Genomic DNA, 23,114 nt, shown 5'->3' with positions numbered 1-23,114 from the left:
AAGGTTCTGCAACACTATACATCTGCAGGCAATATGTCTAAATCAGGAACTGATTATATTTAAGAGATGTATAGTAGCTTTCAAATTCAAACTTCTCCATGCCTGAGCCATAATTAAAATTTTGTAAGTCAGTAAACTGAAACAGGTTTTAGAAGCTCATTAACAGTTCTCTACAATAAGACCGATTGTGCCAAAATAACTTGATAGTTCTGACTGCTGTTGTACTGTGCCCATTGTATTACAATGTTTCCATGGATTTAATCAGTGCTTATTTATGCTTAAATGACTTTATTTGCGTGCTAGAAAGAAAGAGATAGACTCAACAGATAACAAGCAAATAGATAATGAATACAGAACAAAGATCCCGGATGAATAGGACTGACTGGAACATTAGCTACAAAAAAAGCCTAAAATTTGCTGCATGAATTAAGCAATTCAAGACATAACAGCTTGCTCTGTAGATAACACAGGAACCAATCACCAACCATCAAAACAAATTGCTGCTGACTGCATACATTTCTAGACTCTGTAGTAAGGTGTTACAAACACATTTTATGTATCTGTGAGCATGCCATGCATGGAGACAAATAGTGTTATCCCTGAAGAGCAGTTATTCAACTCAGTTAATTTATTTTTTGTTTGTTTGTTTGGCATTTAATGCTTTTATATGAGAAAAGACTTAGTAGGACATATGAAAAATGCACTTCATGAACACAACACTCTTCTGTGCCACAGTTTGATAGCAAAAAAGTTGAAAGTCTTCATTGATATCACTAGCCTGTTAAAGTAAAGCTAAATCAAAGCCTTGATGCAAAACTGCATGACACCATAAATGATCCATGAAAGCAGAACAGACAAAAGTAGAGCAGTTAAAGACCCTCCACCCAGTGATGATGGCAAGTCATGTGTCAGATCTCTAAGTGGGCACTCAGCCAGATACCAGTTCCTAGTAAGAGACAATGACACTCTTGGTAATCAGGTGGTAACAGGCATCAGGAGGGCAGAAAGGGACCTAGCTGTAATCTCTCCCCCCAGCATTACCACCCTTCAATTTCATCTGCAATTGTATCATAAACCTAACTCACACAGCAAAATTCCTTAGCTTAAGACGTGAGAAAGACCTCTGGAAAAGTCTATAGAAAGATAAATACAGTTATACCTCAGGGTGTTCACAAAGGATGTTGGTAGCTTATAGTGTTAAGAAGACATAAAACACAAAAAGCAATTGAGGAAAAACTCAAACCAAGAACAGCAAACATGGCATGGAGATCACCTGTCATCAGCTATTTGAGTAGTCAGTACTGGGGTCAGTTAAAGGTGGCAAGTCAACAATCTCAAGCACTTGCTCCAGAAAACCACAGAGATAGACCTTCCTTCTTCAAAACACTAGCCCAGTCAACAGTGATTTTCTGGAGTTTCAAAAGGCATTGTTACAATCAGGGAGTGGGGTGGTAGGGGTGTGGAGGTTTTTTGTCACTGTTACAGAGCATGAAGGGAAATGCAGGTACACATAACATTTGGCAAATGAACACTTCGAAATTTATAGGGTACTGGCATCTTCCATAAAAATGGCTCAATACTTACTGTGCACACATGAGGCCAGTTCTCAAGCTGATAGAGCACTTCTGTGCTAAGATCCTCCCAGTACATTTCCCGATAGACCTGTGGCATCTTGGACAGCCTGACACCACTGCTGTACTTGCTCAGCAGCTCCTTTATGCGACTTTGAAGTTCATGGACATCAGCAGAAGAAGAGCCAGGGGCAACAGTATGTGTCTCTGCAGTGGATGTATTCAAGCTATCTGTTAAAAAAAAATACAGCTTTGAATTAAACACAGACCTACATATAGAAAGACAGATTATTACCTTCAACCTTAAAAACTAAATATATGTGTTGCCAGCATAGCACCAACTCTAAAATGTGGCTCTCCTGCCCAGCATGGGAAGTTCAGTCACTTTCTATGGCAAAGAATTATGGAAATCTCAGACATTTAATAACTAACTAAAGATCAACTTTCAATAACTGTGGTTATTTTCATAAGATGCTTCTACATGTTCCTTCTGAAGGGATTCTGGAAGAGGATACAGAACCCTCAGCCCCACTGCAGCTGAGACACTTCACTAAGGCAGTATTCCAATGGTGAGACAGATTTCTTTCTGAGTACAAACACACCAAAGTTATTGCATGACAACCCAGAATGTTCTTCTCTATTCAGACAGGTAGACCAACGATTTGCCTTTCACTCCAAGATATGCCCTGAGGAAAAGTCTCCACCCAGCAAACAGCTTTCTGTGCTACTTGATGCAAGGAAGCCCTCCAAGATGAGCAGGAAAAGTGACAGCTGTTCAGCTGCTCTGGGCAGTTTCATACATTGTGCGTAGGAATTAGGCAGTCATTGCTCCAGGGGAAGGTTCACATCACTGGCTTACCTCCTGCCTCATTTCTACTTCTCTTCTCCCATTGGTGGGGTGTATTTGCTACCAGACCTGAAGCCTCAGAAATCAGGTTGACAAGTTGCAAAGAAACCAACCATCATTTTGCAAACCCATCAGCTGCACAGCTGTTAAGTCACGCAGGGAGAAGAGTATTTGCTGGACAGATACATCAGTATTGCTGCTTACTCAAGCTAGGATTTCATCCTCATACCAGATTTCCTACCCTATCGGTGAAGTTAAGCTTACTCCTCCCATTTCCAAACTCCTCACACTGGCTTTGTGATTGGCTTTGACACTTATTACCCAATGTTTTTCCTACAAGACTGAGAGGCAGACAAGCAAACACACATTTCCTCAGCAGTGAAAAGGTTCCCTCACAGAACTTGATTCCTCATTCAAACCCATCTTCATTCAAAACAATTACTAAGATTTTTTTTTAATATGACACCCACTCTGAGTGGTCAACAAAGAAGTTCCTAATGGGCATACCACTTGACTCTGTGGAAGAGCTTCTGGAGAGGTGAACTTGCAATTCCTTTTGAAATCGTGGTGGGACAGTCAATCTCTTCTCAGACCTAAAATTGTAAAGAAAATTGTTTAGAATCACTCTTCTATCTCTAAATAACATTCCATTGGCTTCTAAGACTTTTACATAAAACACATTCCACACACTTCTAGAAGGCCTCCTGCACAAAATGAGTAGTCACAATGTCCTTGTCAGGAAGACAATCTGATTAGCAGTAACAGGGCAGATCAACAGATGGTTTCTAGTTTTTATTCATTTTTCTCATTATTATGAGAAACAAAGCACAGTAAAAAGACATTAGTAAAGGGAAAGCATTCAAGGTCTTTTTGTGGATGCTGTTGGTTACTCTGTTTAACAGACTCTTCTCTGAAGATCCCTCCCACTGAAAGCACACATATGTCATGCTTGCAGGTGTTCTTCTGGGGTCCCCAACAGAGCAGCCGCTTTTACTTGGGAATACAGACACCAAAATGAGCTTCTGACACTGAAGAGGGCACAGCATTGTGTAGCTCATACAGACTGGAAAAAAATCATTACATACACTGCAAGCAAAACAGAACAAGAGCTGGAGAAGGGAATTCAAAGACTAGGCACCATCTCCACCATAGCACAAGTAGCTCTGAACCAGGCATCTCCTGACCAGAGTAGACTCTGCACATGCACTGGGCAGGCTTTGCAGAAAATCTCTGCCCAGGGGTCAGTTCTAGAATTCAAGAACAACAGTGGAGCAAGCCATAAACCTCACCAGCTGCAGAAAACACCAAGGGTGATTTTCACAGTTTCACCTGGTCTCTGAGAAGGTAGGACAGCAGTTCAAGTACAATGCTGAGGCTAGCTGGAATAGGAAGACAAGACCAAGTAGCCCTATGTGTCATCACACTGACTTTTAATCAGAGCATATCCTCTGACATTCACATCTCCCCTAAGGAGCATCGTAAAAGATTTAACATTAAGTTGTTTCCCTTGCTTTTATGCTGTCTCTGTTAGATGAAACCATCTCCATCAGCTATGGGATATCACTTGTACCAAAGACCATACTTCTATTCTGAGTCACGTCCCACAGCACTAGCTGTCAGGACAGGCACTGCCCAGCTCAGCAATGTACAAAACAGAGCCATGACTGGAAGTGCTAGGCAGCAGCAGATCAACTACAAGCACACTTGTGAAACTCAGAAAGTACAAAAGCAAAGCCACCCACACAAAACCAAAACTTACACTCACCCCTGGCACATGCTGGGTATCTGAAAAGCCTCTTAAAATACTTCACCTGCATTACAGGAAAACCCTCTACTTTCTAGGTACAGCTCAGATGCCCACACAAAGCGGCAGCAGTCTCTTCTTAGAAGGTGGCTATGGCTGCCCATGCAGGTGTTACAAGAAATTCAGGATCCCACTTCTTTGAACATATATCTACCAGTATGGACAACTCTAAGCTGAACAGTTACTCAAGCTAAAAAAGTCCTCTGAAGAGAAGCAAACTCAAAAGATACTACCAGCTTTGCTAGGCAGAAGGCAAAACAGTCCTTTGAAATAGCCCCATGGGTAGTGGATACTGTCCTGCTACCCCTGCCTGGGAATCCACAGCTGTGTTCTAGTCCTCTGTGCCATACACACTTGTATCACTTTAAGCCCCACATCAGGTGACACAAATTACATGACTGCAGGGTAGGCCAGCCAAAACTGCAGTAAAGTTCCAGTGAGGAAGAGGGCAGATGTTCCATGTAAGCTATGCCACGTGAACACCCTAGAAAGGAACCTGGAACAGAGGACTAATGAATCCTTTCTGCTGCATGTAAAAGCTAATTGGATTTGGGATCCTCTCAGTATTAAGAGACTTCATGTAGGATCTTCCTGTGCTTTCTGTTGTGGTTCAACAGTTTCCCACAGTGTGGTGCTGACAAAGTCTTTGAGCCCAGTCATCACCAGTTTCAAGCCCTGCAATCTGACAAGTACTGTGTGATGTGCTTACACAGATCACAATGACCACACATCTCCAACAATTACATGGAATACAGCCAGACAGTGCCAGGGCCAACACACTTCCCTTCAGTTTGCAGGCACAGACAGCCCAGCTCCTTGCGAGGCCTCATGTTCCTCAGCTGCTAGAAGCCTGCTGCCAGCAAGAGGCCTCCCAGCCACAGCAGCAGCCTGGCCCTTCAAAAATGCCTGACCAGCCATGCAGCCCTGCCAAGTCCACACCCACAGCTTCAGCTGAGCAGCTAGTCACGTCTCACTGTCACACATCACCGCCTCACAATGAAAGAACAGCAAGGCCAGGTGATGGCCAGCAGTGAATGGTTCCTGCTGCTTCAAGCAAGGGTGTCACCAAGCACCTGAACCTGTTCTCATCCATGCTTCAAGGATCTCTGCAATCAGCCTTATCAGTAAGGTCTCTCCCAATCTCTGAGAGTCCACAGCAATAAAGTCAGGATAACCTGTGAGATTGCTGCTATAAAGACAAGCCTCAGATCCTGCAACACCATCTTCAGGAAGGCCTCAGACAACCACCTCCATTTCTCTGTAGTCATGTGAGGGTGACAGAACTGGCAAGACAGACAACCTGTTCCCCTTCCAGCTAATGCTACATAGGGGCAAGCCCCTGAAGCTGTCATCATGAAAATCACTGAAAAAAATATCACAGAGCACTACAGAGATGGGACATAGATTTTGGCAGTCTCAAGGAAACCATAATTTGCAGCCTCACTGAGGAGTTTCACTACATGATACTGGGTGGAGCACCAATACCTGTCACCATCCAAACAAACTCTGTCACTGGTAGGACATTGTTTCAAGGCAAGGAACACACATCTGCCATAGCAGGACAGATGTTCAACAGAAAAAGAGAAAACAGAGATCCCTATGTGCAATCATGAGAACACAGACATCCCTTCCTATGATGTGGGTACATGGAGGGGCAAGGTGGGAAACCAAGTCAAAAACTGCACACAGACAACAGCTCACTCCAAACTGGGAAGCGGGGCAGAGACAGTCTGTCACCTTCAAGACTTGTCTCAGTCAGCCTTCACTGTGAAGGCTCAGCCCCTCTCACAGGCAAGTGCTGACACCCTTGCAGGAAACAGTGCCCTCAAGTCTGCACCAGGTAACTATGAGGCTGCTGTCAGCCCAGGATTTTCAGGGATGCTGTTCCTAACTCCATTCATTGCACACTGTTTTTTTCAAGTCAGGACCTCTTGCCTCAAAGAAGCTTTCCCTCCTGCAATTCCCAAAGTACAAGCCAACTACAAAGTTCAGGAGGCACAAAATGTCCCCAGCAGCAAGAATACTTGGATCTTGCCAGTTCTGCTTTAAACTGGCCAAGTTGAAACAAGTTAATAAATTAATCCAGTCACATACAACTTTGTATTCACACAGAATATGAATCTCTCTTCCCCAAACTCTCCCTTCACTATGTACTCAAGCTAACAGGATAGTATTCAGACTTTTTGTAAAAGCACAAGATGTCTCCTCCTGAAAAATACATGGGCCAAAGTAGACTTTTCTTATATTTTCTCACACAGTGCAGGGCAGAAACAGACCACAGAAAGAAAAGCAGAACACTTACCTAAAAGGAGATCAGGAGAGACTGCTAGAGATGAACAAAGATAACACAAGATGTAGCAGACTACATTAGGAACAGCCAGAAGAGGGGTGACATCTACCTAACTTTATTTCACACACTACAAGTCTTTAAATGCTACAAACTACTTCCTGTATTTTCCTCACAGTAATGAACTTGGAGAAAACTCTAAGTGGTCTTTTTGCTTTGCTTGAGGCAAAGTGCCACTGACTTTTAGGGAAGTGCCACTTAAAAAGATGCAGTTCATCTGCACACAGAGAAAAGGGAAGGCCCAAGCACAGCTGCTCCTACTTTCTGAGTGACAGCAGGACGGCTTGGTCCTTCTGTCCTTTGCACAACAGACCCCTGATGGCACATGGAACTCATGCAGGTGAGTGGGGCAGGACATGCCTGCTTTCTGTGGATCTTCCAGAAAAAGCAGGCACTGCAGCAAGGATTAAGCTGTTGTGCTACTCTGGGACACTTCACAGCTATGCCACTGTGGAAGTGGCACGCCACTGCCGTTTCCATTCAACACCAGGCTGACTTCCAACCCAGCCCACGTTGGAGTCCTCCCCCTGCAGAGGATTACTGCCACAATCACAGCTCCAGCAGACTTAGCACGGCCACAATGAGCAACAGCAAACACTTTCTCACCACTGTCAGCTGACGGCCCAGGGCAGCTGAAAACAACACAGAAAGAAATGATGGGGCAGCAGCTGACTAAGCCACTTGGATTAGAGAGGCTCAACCGGGGCTGAAAAGCAGCACGGACCGCTAACCCAGCAGAACTGCAGCTCCAGCCTCAGCTCAGCTCACCCAAACACGGTCAGGTGGCTCCTGGCTCCGAGCACGCTGACAGGGGCACAAACTGATGCTGCAACACACAAGTGAGACAAGAGGGAAAGAGCAGCCACCTGCAGACAACCATCACTCTCAGCACACACATCACCTGTCCCTGCATACAAATCTGTCCCTCCTGCTTTCTGTCACAATGGCCACAACAGCTCCTTCTGGGATCAGGCAACAGCCCCACACTCCCTCGCTGTGACACCTTTCTCCCCACAAAACACAGAACAGGCCAAGAGCACAGGCTAGCTATATCAGCATCCAAAAAGGCAAAACATTATCTGTCTCCTACCTGGGATATTATCCCACATTTGGACTTCACTGGCTGCAAGGGCAGGGGCCTGGATTCCCACTGGATCCCAAAAGGCATTGCTTGCCTTGCAACATCCATGGTTCCATCATATTTAATTTCCCCTCACTTGTGCACACACACACACACACTGACCTGTTTACCACGGTGACATGTCTCTGCATGGGGATTTCTTTAGGTGGTCCACTCCCAGCAGCTGAAGGTAAGGCAGATCGGGCACTCTCCACAACAGGTTTCACACCTCCACATGCCACTTCTCTGCCTCGGGGCAGGCGAGGAACAGGCCTCTTACTGCCTTCTTCTGGCATGTTCAAAGACCGTGGCTGCCGCAAAGTTCCTTTGGGCTTTCCTAAAGAGTTTGCACTTGCAGCCATGAGTAGCATTCTCCTCTACCCACACTGTCTCCACCTCCCCAGCCCCTCCTGTATTGCCATCCAAAGGGTTTCTTCTGTACTCTGGCTTGTGGGCACCTGAACTCCACCACACAACAGAGGTGACCAAGTTACACCCACACAAGTTACACCACTTTAGCAGGCCACACCAGGATAAACAAGCTCTTGGTCACCTCGCTGTTTATGTGCTGGATGTGCAGCATCAATTTTGGTGGTTTCAAACACTTTCAAGGTGATTGATGTGCAAGACAGTGAATCTTTATAATCCCTGTCATTTAACTGGGATATGACCCACTAGTTCAGCTTCCCAACTGGCATCCTTGTAGAAAAACAAGAAGCAGAAATCACTTCATTATAGACAACAGGGGAATACACTTATACTTATGAAGCCACTGTTGTTCCAAGCTGCCAGCCCGCAAGCAAATGGGTCTTGCCTGGGCTTAATCCTGGGCTCAATTCCACAGACAGTCACACAACAGCACAGCAGTGAGGAAAACCTGACCCACACTTTAGGAAAACACTGCTACAGCAGCTTATGCAAAAGGTAAGAGGTAAAAAGAGCTGAAAATGGGTATCAGAACTGTCCCCGCCCGGGAGGGTCTCTCTAGACATGAGACCTCCCCAGAGAGGACATGCAGGTGGTCAGGAGTCTGGTTCTCTCGGAGTCACTGGCAAGAAAGTAGCTGGAGATGACCTTGTGTTGTTTCAGGGCTGTTTATTTATCTTATCTTAAAAATGTTTCAGCCAGCCCGACACAGGTCCACTCGGCAGAGCGACCATAACAGAAGGATCCTCCCATGGGCTGTGCCAAACCTTATATACCTAAAACTACATATTCTATATTTACAAATTTTTTCCAATGCCATGCAATCTCTTTACAATGTCCAGTTCTTTACCCATCCAATCTGTGGTTCCCAGGGTGCAACTTCAACATGGAGTGCATGAAGAAGCCCACCACACCCAGGATGCTCCATTTTGACCACATGGCCTTTAATATAAACAATCTAAAAACCTACTTATTCTACAATCTAATATTCTAATTTATACTCTACTCACTTTCATATTCATTGCTTCTTCCCTCAGTGTTGGCAAACTCTCCCAAGGAGCTAAATCCAACCCTGCAACTCTTGGACATCACTCAGGGGTCTCAGAGGGGTCTGCCAGGGGGGTTTTTGCATCCCCAGAGGAGCCAGGGAGATACCCTGGACTCCCACAAGAACTTTAGTGGCACTATGGCACTGGCATCAGCAACAGAAGCCGCTGAAACAGCCATAGATGAGGCTGCAGACTCTTCATTGCGAGGGAATGGCTCAATCCTCCCACTCCACAACAGATCAAGGCCAGCCTTAAAGAACAAGCAGGCTCATTGCCACACTTCTTGCCTGCATCTTAACTGTGCTTCTCACAGAAGCAGGAGCACATGAAAGTGATGTCAAGTATCCTACAAGGACTTTGTTTTTCAAGATCATTTGCATCTCACATACACACCTGAAAACAACTTTCTCTCTGATGATGGATTTCAGATACAAGTACTCTTGTCAAGAACACACACCCTTCCAAGAACTCTCCACTTGGACCATGTAACTCGTGGCTGTAGTGACACACCCTCACAGCCAAGACTTTTGCTGCAGCAGCTGCACAGTTCTTTCATAAAGGCAGGCCCTCTAGAGCTGCCTATGGCTTACCTGATAAACTGACTGGAGATGTGTTCTTCAGCCTCATCTGACAATTCACCTGCCGGACTGTTTTCTTCTTGGAACTCCTCTGTCGGGCCACCAGTTGAGCAACTCGCACAGTTTCACTGCAACTAACAGCATGGCAAATGACCTTGTTGGAACAGGAAGAGGACAGGAGAAAAAGCAGTCAGTTAGACCCATGCTTATCCACAGCCCTTAGAATCACTTGTATCCCTTTCAAAGACATAACTGCTGGATCATGGAGGCCAGCAGGCAGTTCAGGAAAGGCTTCAATGGCAGACATGGATCTCACTCTTCTTTTGTCAAATCCTAGACAAAACCTCAGTGAACATCAGAGATCACCAAGCCAAACAACCAGAACCTCTCCATCTTCTTTCCACATTAGATTGGACCTCTCTGAGAAACAGCCTGGTCTCTAACTCCCATCCCACAGGCCCACAGGCTCACTTTATAGCTACAGGAAGCCATGGAGCTGCAGCCTGTCCTTGTTCTTCCTGCCAAGGCTCACTAGATGTTCTGGCACCACACTGACCCTGTGGAGCAGGGTTGCCTTTGCCCCACTTATCAAAGAAACTGCACAACTATCCTGGCTGCACCAACTGCCCCACAGGCACTCAGCTGGCCCCCAACAATAGTTCAGTCTGGGATAAGCCCACAGCTATCTCCCTGCCCAACTCCATGGCCTCTCGCCTCCACATCCACTCACCACAGGCCATCCCGTGGATGGATACAGGAACTTGGCCTTGTCAAGACACCAAACCATGTGCCTAGCAGTCACTTTGCCTCACAAAGAAGATGAAAGCCCAAACTTTTGGGCCATTCAACTGCTGCAAAGGTAGCTGAATGAGTACTCCTCCAGGACTCCATAAGGACACAGGCAGACATCCCAAAAGCACTAAGTTAAAAATGTATGTCAGTGGTCTTGGGCATGTTCTGTGGTGGCGGTAGAAGGCCACTTTCTCAGCAGCGCCGTGGGTCCAGCACTGCTGTCTTGCTAGCCATGGCTCCCAACAAACATCAGAGATGACCACTTTGCACAGGAATAGGGCAAGAGAAACTCAGCAACTTCACCAGCACCTCTGAAATTCAGTACACAGCAGCTCCAAAAACCATCTTTTCTCACAACCAAGACAGGGCAATCAAAGCAGAAAAACAACAAAAGCAAGTCATTGCTAAGCAGCAACAGCTAGCTCCAGGGATCTTCTCAAATCTTCCAGGGTGATCCACACAGTCCAGGAAAATAGATGATGATGCTAGAAACCAGGCAACTCCTCCACAGTGCTCTCCAGCTTGTACTTCCCCCTCCTCTTCCTCCTCCTCTGCTGCACACCCAGCACCTTTGCTGGGCTGGCTCAACAGAGCAGGGAGGGCCTCTCCTTCTGAGGGACAGCTCTCCTTCCTCAGGAGCTCCTGCTTAAAAATCAGACAGTGTCCCTGCTGCACAGTCAGCACTGATAAAAACAGCAATCCAGTAGTCTCAGCACTGTGGTGATTAAATGCCAGTGATCACAGAAAAACTGAGGCTCAAGAACATTGCTGCAGTCCATGTCATACAGCATCTTTGCTCAAAGTAGCATCAACTAGACCTATTTAGCCAGGTGGTGGAATACCTCCAAGGACAAAGAACTCTCAACCACTCTGGACAACTTCTTCCATTGTTTAGCCAGCCTGACTGTAAAAAAGTGGGTGGTTTAATGTTTACATGGGACTGCTTTTATTTCACACTGCTTGCCACCTCTTGCCTGTTCACTGAATACCAGTGGGAACTGGAGGTGGAGTCAAGCTCCAGGGTTTTTTTACTTCTTTCAACAGACATACAGATAAGATGTCCCTGAGCTTTCTCTTTTTCATCACAATCTCCACACTCTGAGCCCTGCACAAGAGATGTTATCTTCTAGCTCCTTCATAATTTTCACAATCATTCCATGAACTTGCTTCACTGTGGCCACATCTGTCTTGTTCTGGGAAGCTTAAAACTGGATGTGGTTTCATAGATGCTGAGCAGAGAGGAATAATCACCCCCATCAGAATGATGGCAACTCTTCCTAATGAATCCCAGTATGCTCTTGGTCTCTCTTGCTGCTTGGTCTCCCTGTGAACTACGCACCCACCATGATCCCAGGGCATTTCTCTGCCAAGCTACTTTTCAGCTGGTGAACCCCAAAACTATGCAGGAACATTGGGTTTTTCTTCCCCAAGTGCATGACTTGGCATTTCCCTATACAGAACTTCACAGTGTTCCTGATGCTCGATTTCTCCAGCTTCTTGAGAGCCCTCTGAACAACAAGCACATTTGTCTCCTCTATCAGTCTCTCCTGCCACTGACAGATTTGTTGAGGATATCTCTGTCCCATTACCTACGTGATTCATGAACACCACAGATGGCAGTTCCTCAGCATCTCCTCCCATGGCACATCACTTTCAAGTGGTCTCACAATGGGTCTTGTGCCACTGTTAGAGGATATTACAAGCCCTACCAAAATTCAGTTAAACTACATCCAGCGCTCTCCATTCAACCAATCATCTTAATTTGGAAGGGTATTTATTTAGACACAGATTATTTGTACTTTGTAAATCCATACTGACTTGCCTTCTTGCCTTTCCAGTGTCTGGAACAGCTTTCCCACATTTCAACCTCAGGCTGGTCTTCCCACCCTCCCTGGTGAAGGGTAGTGCTTTCTTTCAGTCCTCAAGAACCTCTCACAAACTACCACGACCTTCCTAAGGTAGTTGACCTGTGGGTGCACTACAGTAAACTCATGGACTTGTGCGCGTTCCGTTTTTCCAAATGTTCCCTATCTTAATCCTCTCCCAACAAGGATAAGACTTTCTTGCCCTGCACTTTCCTCTGCCTATTTCCATAGTATCTCTATACCCCTTCCAGCTCAACCAATTCTGCTTCTACCTCCTGTTGGCATGCTTGTAATGGCAGATTTAAGTCAGGAGCTCCTTCTCCAACCTTGCTTAAGAGGGAGACTTTGTCATAGAGCAGTCTGTACCTGTATCATAGCCCATTTTTGTGAAAGGTGAACCTGAAATCCTTCACTCTTCACCCTTTCACAGACATTTGTGCAACAATCTGTGCTCAACAGTTTGAGCATGGACTCAAAAACGCTTTAGTAAATGAAACACAGCGGAAGGCTGAAGGTCATTTGCTGTACCTTCTTTCTTCCAGTTTTTCTTTTGTTGCTTGTATCCCTGTCCCAGCTTCCTCCCACTGCCTGTATACTTAACCAGCTATTTTAAGGACTTTCTTTGGAAGCACTTTCTAGAACTGGCAGTGCTCTGGGAGCCATTCTCAAGGGGATGGGACTTTGTCTTGGTCTTCAGGCTGCTCAAATAATTAACAGTTAACACAGTCTTTCTTAGGTCCATGCATGTTTGTTTGGGCAGCATCTGTATAATCCTCCCAGGCTGCTACTCCCTGCTCTCACCTCAGGCATGCTTCTATTTATGGCTCAGTTTTGTCAGTGCTCCTATCCCCTTTGCTTTTTTCCCTAACTGTTGGAATATATCATTGGAGGAGGCAATTCTTGAAAGCTCACTATATCTCCTAGATCATTCTCTTCAGGACTGTATTCCATGAGTCTTCCAAGCAGACTCCTGAACAGGCCAAAGTCTGCTTTCTCAAAGTCCTGCATTGTTGATCCTACCTTCTGCTTTGTTTCCCTCCTTTCAGCTCACAGACACCATCTAGCCACAGACAGCTTTCTTTTTTCCCCTAGCCTTTATATCTGCAATCGTTATTCCTTGTTTTCAACGACTGTGTCCAGCAGAGCACCTCTCTTCATTGATTCATTGCATATGTCAAGATGTTGAGAGCAGGAGACTACAGAAACATCCTGAATTGCTCATACTTGGATGTCTTGTGCCTATAGCAGGTATGGCAGTAGCCCAAGTCCCTCATGAGGTTTAAAGCCTGCAAATGTAAGGCTTCTTGAGATTGTCAAAAGAAGGCATAATCTGCTTCATCTACCACTTCTTACCACCAAAGACATTTGCAACAGCTAAGACATTGTAATAGATAGCCACCACCTTGCCCTTACATTGGTCTGTCCACTACTCATAAGCTCTTGCTGCCCTGACATCTGTCTGAAGACAGAGTTTCCAGCATCCTCATTTCTCTCAAACTCGGGAGGTTTCACAGGAACCCCTCCTATTCACCGCTGCAGCCTGTAACTCCTCAGCAGCCAGTGTCAACCCACAGCAGCGTGCTGGTTGTGTGACCTGTTGCAACAACTCCCCATGACTTCAAATGAGATTACAGCCCTGAACAACACATAGATCTCCAGTTTCTTCTGGCTGTAGCCCAAGCTGTGGACAGTCGTGTACTGGCACTTCAGAGAGGTGCTCAGTTGAGCTCACTTCCAGAAAAGCATATGAGAGCTCTCCTCAAATTCCTAGCTAACAGGAGTGGGTGCATGGGATGGATCACTTGACCTTTGTTCTCAAAGTCTCAATAAAAACGGGGTTTTTGTCCCTCTACAGTTTATCATATTTTTATAAATGCACATTTTCATATCTTTGGTACACTTCAGGTTTTCCCTGTCACTAATGTTCTGCGTAATTTTCAGCATCTAATTCCCTTGTTTCATAGTGATAAAGTTAAACAAAATTGCTTGAATTAAAATGAATTCATATGTAAAAATGAATGGGGTAGATGAGCAGAGCAGAGTAGTCTTCAACTTTTTCCTTCAGAAGGGGCTTAATGATTCAAGCAGAAGCCATAGTTTTTTTTTAGAGGAAGGTGCAGCAACACACTTCTTATAAATGAACAAGAAGCAAAGCAAGATAGGGTTCCTTGAAATTATGCCACCACCTGTTGCAAGTGGCCTATATGTCAATGAGTCTCCTTGCAGTGCTTAATGTATACTGAACTTATTTCTCATCTTCTGTGGAAACTGGAGGCCATACCTACTGCATAAAGAAAAAGTCACCAGCTTTAATCTCTCCCACGTTCAAGACAGCTAGATTAGTGTTCAGTAGCAAGAGAAACAAAGGACAATTTATATCATTGCCTTCTCAAGATAATCAGTCTGCTCAGCCTCAGTTACCCAACTAATATTCACCTCCCACAAATACTTTAAGCAGCACGTAACATGTGGCACTTCAGGATCAATTTGTATTATTTACTGCCCACTTTATACTATTTCTCAGTGAGTGCATTTCTGTGGTATGTCTTGGAGAGCCAACCTAGCAGTAAGGAAAGTTATTTTAAGGCGATCTAGACTGAAGTCAGGATCATTAACTTCTACCAGACCCCTGAATGGGCATGTCTTTGCTGTCCTGCACCACTGTCACAAGAGGATTAAAGGAAGAAGCAACGGTCATGACAGACATTTTGGAGTTCAGGATACTCCAGAGCCATGAGGACACACGGGCTGACTGCATGCTCTTGCAATGCCTTGTGTGGACTCTGAGCTATGGTATCAGCCTAAAATGGAACCCAAGTATTCTGGACAGAGGTGAACAAAGAGAACAGGCTTATAATGACATATAAGGTCCTGTAACAAGAAAGCACATGGGAGCAGTCCCAGTATCTTAGCAGCCCACATCAGTGCATAATCAGGCTTGCCATCCTCTGCTTAATGTCTGCCATGGGGACAATTATGGATAGTGACAACAGGACAACAGAAACATGGGCACCTCTCCTTTGCATCTCTCCTGCCTCCCAAGTGCTCAACAAGGTGCTTCCTCTCAGCTGTTTCAGTCATGCAGAGCATAGCTGGCACTTCTGAAACTGAGTCATCCTCAACTACCTCAAGATCCACTTTCTCCTTTTCCACCTCCTAAAGCCACATTTCACTCTCTTGTAACAGCTGCCACAAAGAAGTCACTGCCCTTAGTGCTGTGCAAGAGTTCACAAGGCTCTCAGCACACATCATATTAGTGGATAAACAAGGCTCTCAAGGGAATGGGAGGATACCAGATTACACCCTGTAAGGCCCTACTTAGAAACAGATGGCTGTCTGCCAGAACTACCACGAGGAAGCATTTAATTGCAGGATCACAAATGTTCCCAGACCTGAGATACCTGCAATCCTGTTACTGATGTAGCTGCAGCTGAGGCAGGGTTTGGAGAAAAAGAATTCCAAACTTGTGCATCTGCTGTAAAAGGGCAAATCCTGGTGTAAATCTGCAGAACGGGAACCGGTTGGTTAAAATCAGCCACATTTCCAGGTATAGAGACAAAACTCAGGATACCTCTCACCATACTCTCACCACCCAGCTAAAGAGGGAGAACTAGTTCTGAGTTCCTAGATGCCATCTTGATCTATCTGAGCAAACAAGGAAGCTCAGCCTTAAATCTTGTCTCTTCAGACCTGCTATGACAGCCATACACTGTGCCAAACATTCACCAGCTTTTTGGTCTGCCTCAGGCTACAAAGACTTTAGGAACCAAGACACAGCTCTAATGAGGGAGAGGCTTCAAGCTTGCCATGCAGATCATCTGCAAGTCACACAACTAAAGCAGCTATCAAGAGAACGCATTCTGACTTCAAACAAGGAAGTCCAGACTATTGGGCAAGGATGTTTGTGGTCCCAGCAGGCTGGTTCCAAGGTGGCAGCCACCAGGAGAAGCAGGCTGTGCAGCAAGAACAAGGAATAAGGGATAACTCTTCTACCCTACCAATCCTCTGCTAAGATCTGCTTCTCCTTGATCTGCGTGATGACCCTTTATCCCTTGCAGCTTGCCAAGCTGAGGTACTTGCAACTGTTGCAGCAAGGCACCTCACTTACGAGGTGCTTCACCTCAGCACATATTTGTAGTTCTGTTGCACTGCAACTAATAACAGACAAGAATCCTAAATGCAAAGCAAACACTGCCAGGCTTATAAGCAACAGCACCAGGAGTTTCACTACAGGAAAAAAATGATGCTAAACCCCACTGAGAAGGGATGATTAACACACACAAGTTAACCTTCTTTAAAGTTCCAGGACGAGCCACTAGTATCTCCTCCAAAATCAGAAATGCTGAGAAAGGGGCCAGATCTCCACAGTCACACAAATGATCTTTCCATGCAGAATTCACATTTCAGGAAAAAGCCCTGCAACTTTACACATTCTGCATACATAACCTTGGGTCCAGAATGCAGAGGCAGGAAAATAAGGAGCACTTAAGTATATTATGTCACAGCTTCCACCTCTTCCAGAATTAGTGCACTACATGCATGCTGCAGAATCCACAGCACAAAAGGACGTAAAGCTATGAACCAGGAACATTCTGCAAACAGAAAAGCCATTTTAGAACTGTAACTGATTCTTACCTCTCCCATTTTGTTCTCTTCCATTCTGACCACTCCTGGGACACTCTCCAAGTAGCTTTCCAGTGTGTCATATCCTAGGTGCTTGAAGGGAATCAACTCACTGGTCAGGGATCTGTACTCACTCTGAAGTTCTGACAAACGTATACCATTTTTAAAAGCATGAAGAACAGCTCGCAGGGCTTTTGCAACGAGTTCTGGCTCCTGCATCTTCACCTATACTCCTGCCCTCCAAAAGAAAAAAAGAAGGGGAAAAAACCACATTTTTACATATGCAGGCTAAAATCACTGGCTTTTACTATTCAAGCTCCCTCCCCCAACAAGCCAGAATGCAGCAACTCAGCAGCCCATCTCTGGAGACTTTGATACTTCCGGGTAGACTTGTAGATCCATGGTTATGCAAGCCAAGCATAATGTGGTATGGAATATATAGGGCATGATATTGTCAAAAAGTGTTGACAAAGGAGCACAGCAGCCATCATGCACAGGTTGGCTCTACCAGAGCATTACCAGAGGTCACAGGGCCTGAAGAGGGGCAGGCACAAACAAGTACTGGATACTGTAGCTGGGACAGTGCAATTCTGGAAGTGTGTAAAACTGGGGAATGAGAGGCACCCTGGAAAGTAGCCTGGGAGCTCTGCCACTGGTAAACCCCATGAACATGAGTCAGCAGAGCCCTGGCAGCCAGGAGGACCACCTGTGTCCTGAGGTGCATCAGGCACAGCATCACAGCCGGGCAAGGGAGGGGATTGTCTTGCTCTGCTCTGAGCTGGGGCAGCCTCACCTCTCATGCAGGGGGCAGATCTGCGTGACACAGTATAAAAATAAATTAAGCTGTGAGAGTGTCCAAAAGGTGGCAGCAAAGATGCTGGGGGCAGGTCTGGGTGACACAGTATAAAAAAAAATTAAGCTGTGAGTGTGTCCAAAGGGTGGCAACAAAGATGCTGATGGGCTGTGAAGGGAAGCCATATGGGGAGTGGCTGAGGTCACCCAGTCTGTTTAGCCTGAAGACTGAAGAGAGATCACATCACAGCCCACAACTTCCTTGTGGGGAGGGAAGAGGAGGGACAGACACAGACATCTACACTCCTGCGACCAGTGACAGGATCCAACAGAATGGCCCAAAGTGGTGTCAGAGAAGTTTTAGGCTGGATATCAGGAGAAGGTTCTTCACCCAGAGGGTGAATGAGCACTAGAACAGGCTTCCCACAGAAGTGGTCACAGCACCAGGTCTGATGGAATTCAAGAAGCACTTGGAGAATGGTCTAAGGCACATGGTGTGATTCGCTGAGTCTCTGGCGCAGGGACAGGGGTTGGATTTCGATGATCCTGTGGGTCCCTTCCAATTCAGGATACTCTGTGATTTGATGACACCTGCAGGGCTAGAACTTCCATTGAAAGTGAGACAGAACACAAACACAAACCCTGACACAGCAGCCTCTAAAGAGACTGGAGCTGCCCCACATGCCCCTGAGCCAGCACCTGCACCCATGCCCATGCCTCAACTCCACACGCAAACAGCATGCATCAGGGGCATGCAACGTCTTACCCACAAGTGCACAGCACCTTGACTCCACAGACTCTTCAGAGAGAAACACAACTTGAGCCCCCAGGCATGGGATCCTCTGACACAGGGATTTTGTTCTGGCCTTCTGTTTTCTCAGCCTGAGTTGCCCATGTCTGCTAGGGCCATGCCATGCCCAGAGCCTGCCCCAGGAATATGCACCGCATGCCCATCCCACCAGGCTCTGCCCGGGCAAGGAGCATTCTCTGTTCCTCAGGAGTCAGGGACAGAACTCTTCTGGGATGTGACACGGTGCTTGCTGGGACCACCTCACACAGCTCCACAGCCCTCGGGCACGTCCCAGTGCCTGTGACATCTCTTAGCTGCTCCCCAAAGAGCTCAGTGCTTTTTCTGCAGCCACGCAAAGCAGAAGGCCTGAACCTGCCTTTTACCTTTGTGCAATGCATTTCATTCACATAAACAAATCCATTCCATCAGCTCAGAAGAACGACTGCTTTATCTACCTCAGGCTTCTGATTTTACAACTCCTAATGTCTCTTTTATATACCTCTAGCAATTTACAGCATTAGCATGTCTCAGTGTAAAGCTCCTGATTCACTCCTTCATACAGACATCTCTAACTATCAACACACCCTATATGCATGTGCTGCATATAAATATTTTAGTACATGATACTTCCTGGTACAAGGAACACTGAACAAAATGGCATCTCCCTCCCACAAGATGGTGGCAGAAACCTTCCAGCCAGGCCTCCAGCCCAGCAAGCCTGGCCAGCACAGGAGGTGCTTTCAAAGCAGGAGCCAGCGCTACCTCCAGCCCTCCTGGCGCCCCGGTTCCCAGGCCTGCCACACTCGGGGCTTCTCCAGAACACCCAGCTGCGCCCACCAACGCTGGGGCGCGGGCACAGCGCCGCAGGGCAGCTCCACATCCCAGCTGGGCGTCCTGCTGCCAGCGCTGGCTCAGCACAGGGACACTCCCGCCAGGGAACCTCCCTGCCACGGCCACGGACCGAAGGCACACGGAGCTCTCGCACAGCCCAGCCACAGCCCTACTCCCAAAGCCTGTGCTGCAGCCTCCAGCCCAACACCGAGCACGGTGCACCGCTGCACCTCACGCACCTTGTCTTCTCCCCAGCAGCTCAGGTGCAACGTGAGCAGAGCCAGTGCTGCGGCAGAAAGCACCTCGCCCTCCTCAAGGTGCTCCAGCTCCAGGCACAGCACCACAGTGCCCCTCCTCCAGCACACCAAGGCTGCCCACGCACCCGTGCCAGGCTCTCTCAAATCTGCACTGCTGCCACCAGGGACCCCAGGAAAGGCTGCTCTGCACTGCCCTCCCCAGAAGAGACCCTCTCCCATCACCGCCTCTCTTCCTGGGGAAGTCACTCTGGGCAACAACACACCAAGCCCAGAAGCAAGAGAAATCACAACCCTCAGCACATTTCACACGCCACCACACGCACTTCAGTCTCTCCCTTCCTAACCCAACTTCATGATGGTCCAGCTCTGGGGCCAGGCAAGGAGGCACAGCACCAAGCCCTTTTCTGCACCCTTCCTACAGCAGTTTCACTTCGTGCACACGCTGCACTAAAGTGTAAACTCACACAACCGTACCTCTTGCTCTGTATACTTATATTCTCACATAGGTACGCCCACGTCCCTGCACCCATACAGACAGCACACACAATACATGTCTTCGCACACACTTGCTTCCTTAACCCTCAAAGTTTCACCCTGGCTGTTTCACTGACTGATCCTGCAACAATCCTTCAGCAACAGCTGCTCTCAGAGCTGCCCTCCGTGCAAAACAGGCACTGCCCAGGAGGAGGAGCACACGCTGGACCTGAACATCTCCACACAGCAATGGGCAAATCTACACTGGGCACTTGCATCCTTCTCTCATCCTTTCACAGACTTTGCAGCTGGTGCATTGAGCTTCAAAGAGTCAGAAGTCATGCTTGCCACCTGCCAGAAGAAAAAGACACACGAGGTTCACGTCTTTTGGACCCATTCAGTTTTAAGTGATGTCATGAACTACAGAAATGTGTATGTGGTGTAAAGTCCCGATCATATTAATAAAATCCCTAACACTCAAGCATTGAGAACTTCAGCAAAATATGCAGTCCACTCTACAACTCTTTCTCAAGTCACATTAATTCAAGAGACATGGAAAAGATGATGAGATACTTTTTGGGGCCTTTTTGCCTACTGTCTCTTTGAAATAATAGACATAATTTCTTATTTGGTTAACAGGGCTCTTGAAAGTTCTCTTGCCTAAACTTCCTGAGTTTGTCTTCCTCCTCAGGTAAAATTAACAGTACCTGCACTGCATCCAAGGAGTGATGAAGAAAATTTAAAATAACCTGGAATGGCAGTTCAAAAGTTGATCCAAAAGAAAAAGCTTCACTAAAAAAATGGAGGATCATAGGGGAATGACAGCATGTCAATACTATAGAATATCTTAGTTGTATACCAATACAACAGGCGAATTATATCAGAAATAGTGACGCATTGGCTTTTAGCTTTTATATTTTTCAGACTCTCTGCTGCTTGGCACGTAGCTCTGAAACATGTTAGGTCTCAGTAAGTTCTCTTCCCAGGGTGATTAGACAAAACAACTCCTTTCCCAGCCACACAATCAAGGACATCAATTACCCAAAAAGCATAAACAATGGCCAAGGGAAAGGGGGTAAGCCAGGGGGCTGAGACTACATAGCCTGAAGCTGTGGTTGGATAATTGACCCCAATATGTAGGTGAACCAAAACTTACAAAAGTGTAAAACTTGAGACGGGAATGCATCTTGGATTCGACTTGGGTGTAGCCCCGGCCAGGCTCTTGCACTGCCCAAGGTATATCCTTTCAATAAATACTTGTTTTATTCCTTTCGCTATGTCTAGTCTCTGTTCCAGGTCAGCCTTTCCAGGCATCAATAACAAACGGCATATTTTAAAGTCTATCTCCCTAAACTATATTGTAAGGAGTAATCAAGAGGACATGTTAAACGAGGTGACAGATACCAGGGCACAAAGGTTAAACTGAATCCAGCCTCAGCGCACACCTTACAATCTTGCCATTCCTACAGTCAGCAATTACGCAGAAGACTTGCAAGGCAGTAACGGTGACAAAACCGATACATTAACAGAAAGCTACAGACAGCTCAGAGTAGCTTCCGAAGCTTTTTAAAAACCGTTTTTGAGTTAAGCTGCTTTAACATTAGGTCATTCGGCAGTTACGGCATTTTCCCGGCGGTTCACCGCCTCCAGACAGCAGGACACTCCAAGGGAAACAGAGCCCGAGCCGCCTCACCATCGCTAAACGCACATCGCTCAAACCACCCCTGCCAGCATCGGAACCGAAACTTTCTGCAGAATGCGCAAACGGCGATCTGCGCTGCCGATCATTAGCCACACTAAGGAAAAGAGGAAACCCGGACAGCTCTCCGGCAGGGAGGGATGCACACCCCGGCAGCCCCGCTTTTCGCAGACTACAAACACTCCCGTGGGGAGCACAGGTCTCCGAAGGCAGAAAGCATCCGCTAACCCGCCGGAGACGGGACACTGTCACCCCGCTGAGGACACCGAGGAGGAGCAGCCTCCCGCTGGCTGGCAGCGCCCGTGCCCCCGCGCTGCCGCTCCCCTCAGACCGTGAGGACTTACGCCGGACGGGGCTCCGCTCCTTCCTTTCCACTTCCTCCACCCGGGGCTTTCAGGCACCGGCCAAAGCCTGCTCCCGTGCTGCTGCTGCAGCCGCGGCGGGCCGGCCCGGAGCCGGGCGGAGCCGCCGCCTCCCTGCGCGGGCCCGGGCACTGAGGGGCTGCGCGGCCGCTCCCGGCGCCACCGCCCAGCGGCCCGGGCCCCCCCGCCCGCCTCTGCGCGGCCCGGCCCGGCCTTCGCCCCGCCCGCCCCGGCCCCGGGCGCCTGCGCGGCACCGTGTCCTGCCGCTGCCGGGAAGGGCCACGTGTGCCCTCGGCCGCGACAGCCGGGCGGGACCGGCGCCGCGCTCGGCACGGGCCGCCCTCCGGCCGCACCTGTGCCGCCTCAGGCCGTGCCTTCTTCCCCCGGAGCCGCTGGAGGCTCAGTCCTGTCACGGGGCCGCAGCCAGAGTCGCCTTCCAGAGGGAGCGGCTGAGGAATAACAGCTTCATGCTTCTCTTCTGCAGACGATCATTAAGGGGTTAATGATCATCTACTTCCAAGCTCCCCTGCAATGGGCAGGGACACTTCCCACCAGAAACAGTTGCTCAAGGCCTTATCCAGCCTGGCCTTTAACACTGCCAGGGTTAGGATATTCACAGCCTCCCTGGCAATCTGGCCCAGTGTCTCACCACCTTCACAGCAAAAAGTTTCCTCATAATAGTTAACCGAAATTTTCCCTGTTTCAGTTTTTACCTGATTATCCTTGTCCTGCCACTACAGTTCCTGATGGTGCCCTTTGGCTTCCCTATACAGCCCTTCAGATGCTGGTTGCAATAGGGCCTCCACAAAACTTTGTCTTCTCAAGGTTGAACAGCCCCCAACTCTCTCATCCTGTCTTCATAGGGAAGGTGCTTTAGTCCTTTCAGC

The 23,114-nt window shown here is 47.4% G+C and overlaps 1 protein-coding gene across 3 annotated transcripts in view; it reads right to left on the bottom strand.

Annotated features, from left to right (window-relative positions):
* TDRD7 (tudor domain containing 7) overlaps positions 1–22,477 on the bottom strand; it is a 46,866-nt gene extending 24,389 nt beyond the window's left edge. The window contains exons 1-6 of one of the 3 annotated variants that reach the window (XM_079330821.1): positions 22,210–22,477; positions 17,035–17,255; positions 9,755–9,896; positions 7,813–8,026; positions 2,926–3,011; positions 1,585–1,802 (exon numbers count right to left, since the gene is read on the bottom strand). In XM_079330821.1, the coding sequence (XP_079186947.1) occupies positions 1,585–1,802; positions 2,926–3,011; positions 7,813–8,026; positions 9,755–9,896; positions 17,035–17,241 (867 nt within the window). In that variant the 5' untranslated portion in view covers positions 17,242–17,255; positions 22,210–22,477. Of the gene's footprint in view, positions 1–1,584; positions 1,803–2,925; positions 3,012–7,812; positions 8,027–9,754; positions 9,897–17,034; positions 17,256–22,205 lie in introns of all 3 variants that reach the window. The other 2 variants (XM_079330820.1, XM_079330819.1) reach the window with 2 other exon arrangements.
* Between the last annotated feature and the right edge of the window lie 637 nt (positions 22,478–23,114).

This window comes from Erithacus rubecula (genome assembly GCF_903797595.1).
Source record: "Erithacus rubecula genome assembly, contig: SUPER_Z_unloc_1, whole genome shotgun sequence".
NCBI classification, from domain to species: Eukaryota; Metazoa; Chordata; class Aves; order Passeriformes; family Muscicapidae; genus Erithacus; species Erithacus rubecula.
The sequence above is the reverse complement of the archived record's forward strand: the minus strand, read 5'-3'. Positions and strand labels throughout refer to the sequence as shown.